Source organism: Labeo rohita, unplaced genomic scaffold, assembly GCF_022985175.1.
Source record: "Labeo rohita strain BAU-BD-2019 unplaced genomic scaffold, IGBB_LRoh.1.0 scaffold_61, whole genome shotgun sequence".
Taxonomy (NCBI): domain Eukaryota; kingdom Metazoa; phylum Chordata; class Actinopteri; order Cypriniformes; family Cyprinidae; genus Labeo; species Labeo rohita.
Window position 1 is genome coordinate 167981 of NW_026129535.1, and position 12663 is coordinate 180643.

At 30.7% G+C, this 12663-nt stretch overlaps 1 protein-coding gene and 1 long non-coding RNA gene across 5 annotated transcripts in view; one reads left to right on the forward strand and one right to left on the reverse strand.

Moving 5' to 3' along the window:
* Nucleotides 1-14, reverse strand: part of LOC127161281 (uncharacterized) — a 4333-nt gene extending 4319 nt beyond the window's left edge. Inside the window, exon 1 of the long non-coding RNA XR_007827004.1 lies at nt 1-14. This exon is cut by the window's left edge and continues 50 nt beyond it. This is a non-coding gene — a long non-coding RNA (uncharacterized LOC127161281).
* The window catches only part of LOC127161280 (CD27 antigen-like), an 8213-nt gene extending 3128 nt beyond the window's left edge, over nt 1-5085 (forward strand). Inside the window, exons 4-9 of one of the 4 annotated variants that reach the window (XM_051103944.1) lie at nt 3234-3333; nt 3425-3505; nt 3601-3657; nt 3996-4017; nt 4139-4248; nt 4389-5085. In XM_051103944.1, coding sequence (XP_050959901.1) covers nt 3234-3333; nt 3425-3505; nt 3601-3657; nt 3996-4017; nt 4139-4248; nt 4389-4414 — 396 coding nt within the window. In that variant the 3' untranslated portion in view covers nt 4415-5085. The remainder of the gene's footprint in view (nt 1-3233; nt 3334-3424; nt 3506-3600; nt 3658-3995; nt 4018-4138; nt 4249-4388) is intronic. The other 3 variants (XM_051103945.1, XM_051103946.1, XM_051103947.1) reach the window with 3 other exon arrangements.
* The last annotated feature ends 7578 nt before the right edge of the window (nt 5086-12663 follow it).

Genomic DNA, 12663 nt, shown 5'->3' on the forward strand with positions numbered 1-12663 from the left:
TCGGGTAAGTTGAGGTGAGGGCGGGCGGGAATGCGGGAATGGTGCGTTAGGGGAGCGCGGGGCACAACATAACACTTTTTTAATCTCTCAGTTTGTGTTAATCCACGTGGGGTTCAGAGTATAAATTTTTATCCACGTTATTTTCACACTTGTCTAGTACAAATATGTAGCTTTGTTTCATAATTACAGTGTGTTAGATTTTTTTTATTTATTTTTTATTTATTTATTTTTTATTTACCTCTAAAGAAAGGAAGTGAAAAGTGACAGCATGCCCCGTAGGTGGGGTACATTGTAACATGTGAGGGGCACGTTGTAACATGACCATATGACAGCTTAAAATGTTGTCTGATCGAATGAAAAAAAAAAAATATATATATATATATATATATACACGACAAACTAAAATATGTTGTCAATAAAATAAAATGATTATTACTATTATTATTATTATTTTTATTTATTTATTTATTTATTCATTCAAATAAAATAATGGCGTTTTTTTAAGAATTAAAAAAAAAAGTCTAATTTTCGAGGTTCACAATGAACACATTGCAACCATGCGTGGGACAGCTATGATCGCAAAACACAGATATACAGTATAGTTGAAAACAATGTACGCAAATAGATAAAACACATTCAGACATTCAGAAAAAGACTTCCCTCCCTCCACACAGCTCTCATAGAACACGAGACACATAAGCGAGCCAAAATGCTTTACATTTCTTGAAATAATAATTTATCAACATTAAACATCGGTTGTCAGTCTTTTTTTCACCTGTTTCTTGTGGTTTCTTTTTAAAATCCATAAAAGTCCATAGTTTAATAATAGCGGGGCAGATTGTAACACAGTGTTACAATGTTCCCCATCTGCGTGACTAATATAAAAGTGGTTAGTGTCTTCTGATGGTTTGCCAAGCATTAATAAACTATCTAAAATGATAAATAACAGATTAAATAAATACTAAAAACTGAGATGAAAATTACTTCAGCCAGAAATTTACTTTTACTATGGTAAAAAAAATAAAAAAAATATTCAGTGATATCTTCAAAAGGCTTTTGAATTTTGGCGCAGTTTTTTCTCTGCATAGTGTTGCTATGGCAACTAGTAAACGCCACAAATTTGGTTACGCTAGCGTGTGTGGAAATATTTAAACCAGGCGTGTTACAGCTAACCCCGCGTTAGGTTGTGCCCCGCGCACCCCTGTGCTTTGCCTGCTGCGTCTTTTTTTTTTTTTTTTTGTAGAATTATATATGTTCATGTTTATATTTTACTTATGTATATGTTAATATTAATATAGAACGAAGATTTTTTTTTTTGAGTTTTTTTTTTTATATTAAATGTAATTTAAATGAGTGGCTATGTTCACACTTGGCGTCTTTTTTGACAAGAAAAAGTTGACAACGGCGCTTTTTTAGTAAAAAAGAAGCTGGCAGCGTTGCAGCCGAGGGCGTCTTTTGTTGCTATAATAACAGCTGCAATCGTATGAATCTCGAGAAAAGGGGAAGCTCGCTCTTGCGCTGGTGTTTTATTATTATTATTATTATTTATTTATTTTTTTTTTAGCATTTTTTTTCAGTATTTAGACGGGATCAGGAAGGATCTGCGAGCCGAGACTGGAAAAAGGGACGCCCGAAGCGCAGCGGCGTTGATGTTAACAAAAACCGACGCGCGGCTCCGATAGCCTTGTGGGCAGCGCGTCGGTTTTTAAAGTTAACGGGGAGGAGAATGTCGGTTAACAACAATAAAATAAAAGTTTATCAACCGGCACCGTCTCCATTTTTCTTGCTGTTCTTGTTGTTATGGAAACGACAGGTCTCGCTACTCGCTTGTCATTGGTCAGCTGTCAAAAAGGCGCTTGACGTAGGGCGTTCTTTTCAGAAAAGTTGAACTTTTTTTCAACTTGAAAAGACGCTCTGAGCTGCAGAAAAAGACGCCGGCGGTGGCGTTTAAAAAAAAGCGCTCATGACTTTTTTGAAAAGACGGTTTACTCCATAGAATTATAATGTAAAACAGACGCTGGCAGTTTGAAAAAAGACGCTAAGTGTGAACGTAGCCTAACAGTGCTTTTCCACTACAGCGTCAAATTTGCGCTCAGTGCCGCTGGCAACGCTACAACACCACTGCTTTGGGGCGTGTGAAATTTAGGGTAGAGCACGCTTCTAAAAACAATGTTCACACCCTGTTTGCGTTTTATATCCTTCTTTTTAAGGCTGTTTACAAACTAAACACTTTATTGGTGCCTTCCAGGGCGCCATAGCATATAATGAAACTTTATGCCACTAGATGCCAGTAGAACCTGCTTCAGGAGAATAAAGTGATATAAACATTTTAAATAATTTCCTCAGAAATTGGAAGATGGTATTGACATATTATTGTTGTGGCACAGAAAATATTAACATTAGGATTTAAAATATTATAAAACTATAACAATTACCAGAGCCTGTCTGACACTGATGTACTCTGCAGAGGTGGAATGTGGCAAGGGGGTCTGTTAGAGTAAGGGGGTCCTCTAATTTACTCAAATTTTTTATTTATTTATTTATTTTTTACATTTTAATTAATGTCTGACAGTGTTGACAAAAAGTGAAAGTGAAAGTCAACTTTGAAACCTTATGAAACGTGTCTTTGAAAAACATTGTTTTGATATGAGTTATTATTAAGTGTTGTTTTTGATAAAACAACACTTTTCATCATTAAAAAAACAAAACAAAAACTTTTTTATCTGTTTAATTGCTTAAGAACGATTGAACCCTTCTCTGTAGACACACCGTTTTTGATGTAGTAAGAAGACATTTAATGAGAAGTGAGAAATTAGTGTCATAGATTTGATATAACAATGATAAAATAAAATTGAATATTGTGAATTGGGATAACTGTATTGAATATATTCTATTATTAATTCCTCATAACATTTACAATTGAAAATATGTTTATTTATAACCTAATAGCAGTTACAATTGCTGGACATGTTTTGTTCCATGTCTCAAGAATCAGTCATAAATATATTTTTACAGAAAGTAGAAAGTTTTAGAAAGTCTTTAGTCGTTGGATTAATGAAAAAGGCAATATGACTGTTAACAAGCCTGAAAGGAATTTTGTTCCTGTTTTTGGTTTCCAAAACTTTCCTTGAACTTTTTTCAATCCCTGATTTAAACATATGTAATTTGAGACTTACACTGTAAGGAGAAAAAAAAAAAAAAAAAAAAATCATTTGTTCTCATTTAAATTTCAGGCAATATTTGTGGCTGCATCTAGTACTCTATGTGTAGCAACATGCCCAGAAAACCATTTCCGGCTTCAAGAATCGCTGTGCTGCTTGAACTGCCCAGAAGGTGAGCTCCACAAACTAAATGGTAATAATAAGTCTGAATATTAATGTCACCACTGTTAATCACTAAATAATCATAACATTCAAATCTACAGGCATGTATGTTGCCCGGAACTGTTCTGGAGGACCCAAAACCTACATTGGTGTGGTATGTACTCAATGCCTCAGATGTGAAGGTATGCAATAATTAGTTGAATTATCTTTACATAACTAAGATTTGAAATAGGCTATACTGTTCTAACACCAATACATTTCTTTTCCCAAACTATAGAAATTGGAGAGGAAACTGTTTCCCAGTGCACACAGTTCTCAAACACAGAGTGTGCAAGTAAGTATAGCCTAATCCTTACACTTTTGTCAGTTTTTCATATATTATACAATTGCAGCTCCATGGGCTATATGACAAACACCTGATACTTGTTAATTTAGTCATAGCAGTGATAAACATTACCAAATAGTAACTCTGGCTGAAATTTGTTTGTCACTAGACCAAAACGTTAGGTATTGAATTTCATAATTCAATACCTTGTCAAATTGCATGTATTCTTGTACAATTTTGTTTTCTTGTATAGCACATTTTCGTGTATGCTAATTGACAGACTCCTCTACAATAGACATATGCATACATTCTTGCTAATTGTCCCATCTCCCCCTTTCTCCCCTTAGAAAAAGTGCCACAAATAACTTTGTAAGTATATCTTTTTGTTATTATTATTATTATTATTATTATTATTATCATGCTTTGCTTTGCCAAAACTGAATTTATGGTAAAAGTTTCCTTTCTAAAAAAATATTAAACAAATCCTCAGGAATGGTTCCTCATATGTAATAGCCGCTGTTTTCATGCTGGCTGTGATTGTGGCATCCTGCTTTTTCAGCAGAATCAGTAATTCTGGTGAATCTGATGAAAGCTCTGCAGGTAAACATATAATTTTCTCTTCATACTGTACTTCTGCATTGAAACATTGATAACATTGAAAAAAAAAGTGCTTTACACTTTGACTAAATGTGTGTTGATTGTTTTTTTTTTTCGTTTTGTTTGTTTGTTTTTTTTTTTAGAAGAACTATTCCATATTTCCATCTAAAAGATGCTAAGACAGTCTAAAGAAAATCATAACTCAAGAAAAAAGGCCAGCATCAAATACTGCAATACAAAGTTTTATTTTTATTTTTATTTTTTTTATTTGTTTATATGTATCATGTGTAGGTATGTGCACATCTGTTTATAAGGATGTCATATTTAGAAATGTATCTATATTCAAACATACCTGCTTTATTTTATATGATGCTGTTTAGCATTTTCATTTTATACAAAATTTCTTAAAGAAAAGAAAAGAATAGAAAAATTGGAATTTCTAAATTCTATAGTATCTATAGTATTTTTGTTTTAGAAATTTGTATTTTGATGAACTTATATTATCTTCTGCAAGCAGAAAAACAAACTAGAATTTAGAATCTAAATGTAAATTGTATTTGCCGTATTTTTTTTTATTTTGTTGTCTGTTTGTTTTCTTATTTTATTTGTTGTGTTATAACATGTTTGATCTGAAATTTTAACACAAGTGACTATGAATATACAATGATTTAGCCCAACACCTTATGTAACAATACAAAAAGAACTCTAATTGTGAACACATGTTGTGATGAAGTGTCATGTTTCTGACTATAGAATACATCATCTAAATAGCATTTTAAAAGTTGATGACTGAATTTGATGACTGTCAAGACAAACATAAAGTTTACTATTTTAAGTTGGCCCTTGTGTGTTCTCGTGTCTCTCTTTGTGTTGCGGAGTACTAGCTAACAGTGCTACAGGGGTCCTTAATCTCATTTAAAAAAAAAAATGGTACAAAAGCTGTCACTGGGACATTACCTTAGTATTATAGTATCTATAGTATTTTTGTTTTGGATATATATTTATTTTGATGAACTTTATCTTCTGCAAGCAGAAAAACAAACAACTAGAATCTAGACTCTAAATGTAAATTTTATTTGTATTATTTTTGTTTTATTTATTTATTTTTTATTTTTTTATTTGCTGTGTTATAATATGTTTGATCTGAAATTTGAACACAAGTGACTATGAATCTACAATGATTTAGCCCAACACCTTATGTAACAATACAAAAGTGAACACATGTTGTGATGACGTGTCATGTTTCCGACTTTTTTGTTGTTGTTTTTTTTGTGTTTGTTTGTTTTTTTTAAGTTTGCACAGATTCCTTTATTTTCCTGTTTAATACTGTGAAGCTGTTTCGAAACATCCTCTATCAAAAAAAGTGCATACCTGTTTTATTTTATATGATGCTGTTTAGCATTTTCATTTTATACAAAATTTCTTAGAAAAGAAAAGAAAAGAAAATTTGAAGTTTCTAAATTCTATAGTATCTACAGTATTTTTGTTTTAGATATTTGCATTTTGATTAACTTATATTATCTTCTGCAAGCAGAAAAACAAACAGCTGGAATCTAGACTCTAAATGTAAATTTTATTTGCATTATTTTTTTGTTTGTTTGTTTGTTTTGTTGTCTATTTGTTATTTTATTTTATTTGTTGTGCATAATATGGTTGACCTGAAATTTTAACACAAGTGACTATGAATCTACAATGATTTAGCCCAACACCTTATGTAACAGTACAAAAGGAACTCTAATTGTGAACATGTTGTGATGAAGTGTCATGTTTCTGACTATAGAATACATTATCTAAATAGCATTTTAAAAGTTAATGACTGAATTTGATGACTTCCAAGACAGACATAAAGTTTACTATTTTAAGTTGGCCCTTGTGTGTTCTCGTGTCTCTCTTTGTGTTGTGGAGTACTGTAGTTAACAGTGCTAACAGTGCTACCTGAAAAACCATATGCGCAAGTGCTAGGACAAATGCTGCTTTAAACGCAAAGGATGGTCACACCAAATGTTGATTTAATTTAGTAAATGGAATTTAATTTATAAAGAAAATCTATTTATGACATTATTTTTGTCAGTATCCTCATTTTACAGCATTTTACAGCCTGCATTTTAAGTGCCTAAAACTTTTAACAGTACTGTAGCTTTTTGGAGCATCTTGGAGACGTTGCCACAGTTCTTCTGGATTTAGTCTGTCTCAGGTTGTTCTGTTTCTTCATGTCATTCCAGACAGAATGGATGACGATGAGATTTTCTGTGTGGAGCACTGGCTGTTGTCAGACTCCTTGTGTAAACATCAGTGTTGGGAGTAATGCATTACAGAAGTAATATTATTACAGTAGTATAATACTTTTTGCTGTAACGCAGTAATATAACGCATTACTAATCAAATTTGGGTAATAATATTACTCGTTACAATCTGAGTAACACAAGTTACAACAACATATTTTAACTCAAACTTAAGTAGTGAATTTACCAACACAGAGAAAAAAATCTGCATAAAGTAGTTTGTCTATTTCCTGTTGCTGAATTCGATGGTTAAGATGACTGCTGAGACGGATTCTACATGTGTGAGATGGACACACTCTGGTTTTAATCATTTAATCAGAGAAAAGAATAAGTATGCATAATCAGATGTAATCTATGTGGGACACCAAACTCTCAACAAGGAGAAATAGCACGAATAACTCCTGGAAACACCTGGAATGGTGCCACTAACACTAAGCTAACGGGGGAGAGAGAGAGAGAGAGAGAGAGAGAGAGAGAGAGAGAGAGAGAGAGAGAGAGAAAATATATTTAACGTAAATAGCCCAATTATCAGATTAACAGAACGAAAGGAAAAGACGAAGTGCTGCTGAGTTTGGTCCATGTTTGTGTGGCGCTCTACGAAAGTTCACGGAAAGAAAAAACGAGATGACAGAAATAAAAGTAAACACACTGCAGTTTTGTATGGTCTAAGTTATATGACTGAGTAATATTTTTTGTTGTTTGTTTCCGCTGTTCGATCGCGCCGGCGCCTCACGCACACACATACAGCCCCACTGAGCAAGTGAAGTCAGTGGACATACAAAACATGTTGATATCGCGTCCGCCCGTCCAGGCCATGATCTGAACGTCCATTGACAGCCAGAATAAGTCGATTAATGACACTGAGAAACGATGTCTCATCAGGCCACAATCTAAACGTCCACTGACAGCCAGTACTAGTTGAGAAAAGACGTTCATATTGACTATAATCTAAACGTCCATTGACATCTAGATTTAGTCGATTTATGACGTGAATAAAGATGTCCAATCTGGCCACAATCTAAACGTCCACTGACTACCAGATTTAGTTGAGAAAAGACGTTCATCCTGGCTATAATCTGTACGTCCTTTGACATCCAGAATTATTCGACAAATTACGTGAATAAAGATGTCCAATTTGGCCACAATCTAAACGTCCGTAAACATCCAGATTTAGTCAATAAATGACAGAAAATATGTTAAGGCCACAATCGAAACGTCAACCAATCAAAAAAGACATCTGAAATTACTGTAAAAAAAAATTAACAACCATCGTCATTGTCATAATTGCAGAGTCCCTCAGTCCAGACTAATTTCCTAAAGTCTTTCATTCCAGATTAAGTGCCAAGCCCTTAAACACGATCGTTTTAAGTTTTATTGTGTTGTGTTAATTTATACTACTGTTCTAGTTTTAAGTTTTGCTAAGTATTAGTAATAAAAATATATTTTGAGATTTAAATAGTTGATTTCTGGGAGTGATCAGTTTGGTTTACAGGAAAATGGTAAGCAGTTTATTACAATTATATTGATAAGATTCAAAAATACAAGACTAGTATACACTACACAGTTATTCAATTGAATATTCAGTATTATCAGTATTCTTTCAAATCTAATTTAGGTCTACACTGTAAAAAATGTCTGTGAAAACTACAGTAAAAAACTGTAAAGCAGCAACAGTAAAAGATTATTTAAACAAAAATGGCATGTCACTGTATTACATACATTAAATTACCGTAACTTAAGAAACAGTACATAACTTAAATTTTTACTTTGTTAAAATGTAAAAAACACAAATTGTTACAGTGAAAATATTAATTTTGGCTAAAATAAATTAAAAACTACCGTAACTTCTCAAGCAAGTAATCCCCCTAAAATCAACGGTATAATTCTGTGTAAAAACACATTTTGTTGATGTGTACTATAGAATTTACAACATAAAACCTTAAAAAATTCGAAAAACACATACCTTAAATTCTACTGTAGCAAGATGTTAAACATATGGTATATGGTTGTTAAATAAGTCGATTTTAAAGGGATAGTTCACCCAAAAATGAGAATTCCAAACCCATAAGATTTCATTCATCTTTGGAACACAAATTAAGATAGACAGCAATGGTCGTTACACCATAATTACACAATTAAATCCAAAAAATCTTAATTTCTGTTCCGAAGATGACATAATTTAAATTTTCTTTTGGTGAACTATCCCTTTAATTAAAAAAATTTAAATATTCTGTAATTGACTGTACTTTTGTGTATTTTCTTTTAAATATGGATCAAATTTGATAGTTAAAATGCAACGAAAAACAAAATGGATGTCTTGAAAAAAGTCAAGAGATAATTTTAAGAATACAAATATATTGCCCTTTATGTAATCATATTGTAAAAATATTTGATTTTCCATATTATTTTTTAATTGTCACTATAGGCTATGAAATAAAATCAGATAGAATAAGCTAAATAAAAGAGCACAAGACATAACAAAAACTTGCCCATTCTAAAAGAAAATTATAAAAATGTGTTTTATTATTTATCCTTTATTATTCATGATAGCATGTTTTAAAAATCCTATTAAAAATACCCTTTAAAAGTAAATTATTGAAAACTGTGTAGTAGCCTATTATTCATGATCTAAGCCTATTTTTTAAAAATTAATAAATAAATAAAGTAACCTATCATAAAACTGTGAAACACTGAGAAACATTTATCAAAATCATGAACAAACATGAAGACAGAAAAAACAACAAGAAGAAGACGGCTTCCAGTCCCGACTTCTGACATCATGAGAACTGCACAGCGCGATCTGCATGCAATACAAGTGGTGAGTCCTATAATGCCTTTATTTATTTATATTATTTAGGGTAACTTGCAAATTGTGAAGGTGAGGGGAAAGGCATTATCGTGCACTGCCGACGCATGCTACATGTGTATCTGTTTAGTATAACGTCTTTTCAAAGTGCATCTTCTTTTAACCCATTCCCCACTTCTGGGCTTATTTTAAAAAAAGCAATAGTGCACGGGAACGCGCACTAATTTAAAATGGGGGAAGGGCACCGCTCATTGAACGAACGTTAACAACGTCGACGTCATTTTTTTTAGTCAGCGCCATTTTAGCTCGCCCACCGCCTAGCAACTGTTGGAATAACGATACATGATAACACAACTGTTTGACTTCTGGGGACTTCACATCTCTTTTCGAGTCAAGCCCGACAACACTTTTCTAAACTAAAAAGGTAAAACTCTCGAACAACTGTCGTTGTAGTTATTGATCCTGTCTTGTAGACGCGATGTTGTGTTGCAATTTCTGTGGCAAGTCGGTCAAATCATTGAGGGGGTATGTACTACACTGCAAACTTCACCGAAATGAACCACGCTGTTTATTTAAGTGCTTTGCAGCCGATTGCAAACAGACTTTCTGTACATATGCATCATTTAAGGCTCATTTTTACAGAAAACATAATGTTAATGCGCCTGTTAACATTACTGTCGGGACAGCTGTTAACATTACCGCTATTAAATGTGCAGTAACATCCATTTGAAGTGTTTAGACAAAACACTTAAACAGCACTACCTGTATGGAACAGCATCCACTTTACTGTACCTTATCTGTTAACCACTAACAGAAAAAGTATGCTTTTAGGTTTTGGGTTAATATTAATGTTTTAATAAGCATTGTTTTTGGTTCAGTTAAATTGGTAAACTGGCTTATTTCACATTTTGGTAAAAGTTATTAATGTCTAATGATTACCTAAGAACAATGTAACATTTAATTTTTAATTTATTAAATAATTTAAATAAAAAATTTTTTTTTTAAAAAAAAAAATTTTTTTTAAAAAAAAAAAAATTTTTTAAAGGGGTAAAATTAAAAGGGAAAATTAGCGTTCCCAGGCAAGGAAAACTTTTGAAAAAAAGGAGGGGTTCCGGGTTTCTTGGTTTAAAAATTTTTTTTTTTTTTAAAATTTTAAAGGGGGGAAAATTTTTTGCCTTTTAAACGGGCCCTTTTTTAAATCCAAAAAAAAAAACCCCAAAAAAAAATTTTTCCCCCTTTTAAAAAAAGCCAAAATTTTTTTTTAAAAAAATTTTTTTTGTTTTTTCCTTTTGGTTAAAAAATTTAAATGAAAAACCCCCAAAAAAAATTTAAAAAATTTTCAAAAAAAAAAATTTTTGAAAATTAAAATTTTTCTAAAACCCTGATGTAACTTTTTAAATTTTAAAGCTTTTTAAAAAAAATTTTTTAAAACTTAATTTTTTTAACAAAAAAAAAAAATTATTTTTTTTAATAATTTAACATTAGTTCCCCCTTATTTATGTAGAAAGATTTAAATTTTAAATGAATAAAACCCCCTTTTTTTTAAAAAATTTTTTTTTAAAAAACCAAAAAAAAAAAAACCCAATATATCAATTTGTTTTTTTTTAAAAAAAAAAAAAAAAAAAAAAAATTGTTTTTTTTTTTTTTTTTTTTAAACTAAACTGAAACAACAAAGTAATTTTTTTTGGGAATTTTTAATTTTCCAAAAATTTAAAAAAAGAAAAAAAAAACAATTTTAAAACATTCAAACCCACCAAAAATCTTTTTTGGCAGAAAGGTAAAAATGATCTTTCCATACGGGTAGTGCTGTTTAAGTGTTTTTAACAAATTTTTTTCCCATTTAATAGGGTGTTAACCTGTCCCAAAAATTTCCCCTTAAAAATGTTTTCTTAAAAAGACCTTAAATGATGCATATGAAAAATCTTTTTTGGCTGCAAAACACCCCTGGTTTATTTGGAAGTTTAAGCCTCCCCCCCAATTTTTCCCTTAAAGAAAATTTAAAAACATCGGGTCGGGGGTAATAACTCGCGTTTTGAGGTTTTTTTTTTTGAAAAGGGGGGGAAAATTTTAAAAAGATTTGAAATAAAAGGTTTGTTTTCACGCCATTAACTTCTGGCGTGGGCGGGGTTGGGGCTGACTAAAAAAAGGCTCGAGTTTTTAAAGCAATTCCCTTCCCCATTTTTAAAAGTGCGCTTCGCGTTTTTTTAAATAAGCAGAAAAAGAAGGGGAAAAAACAAAAAGGACTTTTTAAAAAAAGTCCCCTCTAGCCCCGTCCCCTAATGCCTTCCCCCCTCCTTTCAAGTTTCCAAATAATATAAAAAATAAGGATTTTACCACCCTTTTTTTCACAGTCCACATTCTCATGTTTTCCCAAATCCGAAGCATTTCTTTTGTTTTTTTCTGTTTATTTTTTATGATTTTGACATTTTTCTTTTGATTTTACTTTTTTTTTTAATTTTTTTAAAATAGGTTTAATCATGAATAAAGGGAAAAAACATTTTCAAAAATTTCTTTTAAAGGGAAAATTTTTTGGTTTTAAAACATCTACATGAAAAATAAAAAAAAATAATAAAAAATTTTTATAAATTTTTTTAAATCAATTTTTTTTCTTTTTTTTTATTTTAGCTTATTTTTTCTGATTTTATTTCAAGCCTATAAGAAATTAAAAAATTAGAAAATAAATTTTTAAAATGTTCCAAAAGGTAAATTTTTTGTATTTTTAAAAATTCTTGACTTTTTAAGAATATTTGTTTTGTTCATTTTCTTCATTTTATCCTATTTAAAGAAAAATAACAAGTAATCTTTTCAGAATATTTTTTTTTTTTTAAAATAGTTCCCAAAAAAATTTAAAATTACTTGCAGAAAAAAATTTTTTGTTTATTTTTTTTTAAAAGTTCACTTAATTTGTGTTAAAAAATAAAATTGGGTTTGTTTTATTTTTAAATTTAAAATTGATTTAAAATATCCTATGTTTTAAAATTTGTACTGTTTGGTTTTTTTTGTGAAAATTTATTTTTAAAATTTAAAAATAAAAAAATTTTTTTAAGCCCAATGATTTTGTTGGGGACGGGGAGAATTTAAGCCAAAATTAATTTTTTAAAATTTTTTTTAAAATTTAAAAATAATTTAATTAAACCTTAAACTAAAAGGAAAAAAAGTTTTTTTTAAAAGGGGGGGCAAAAAACCTTTTTTTGGAAAAAAATGAAAAAAAATTTTTAAAAATTTTTTGGCTGAAAATCTTTTCAAAAGTTAAAAGAAACCCGCCCAATGTCAATTTTTCAAAAAAAAAAAAAATAAAAATTGGGCCAAAAAAGAACGTTTAAATTTTCA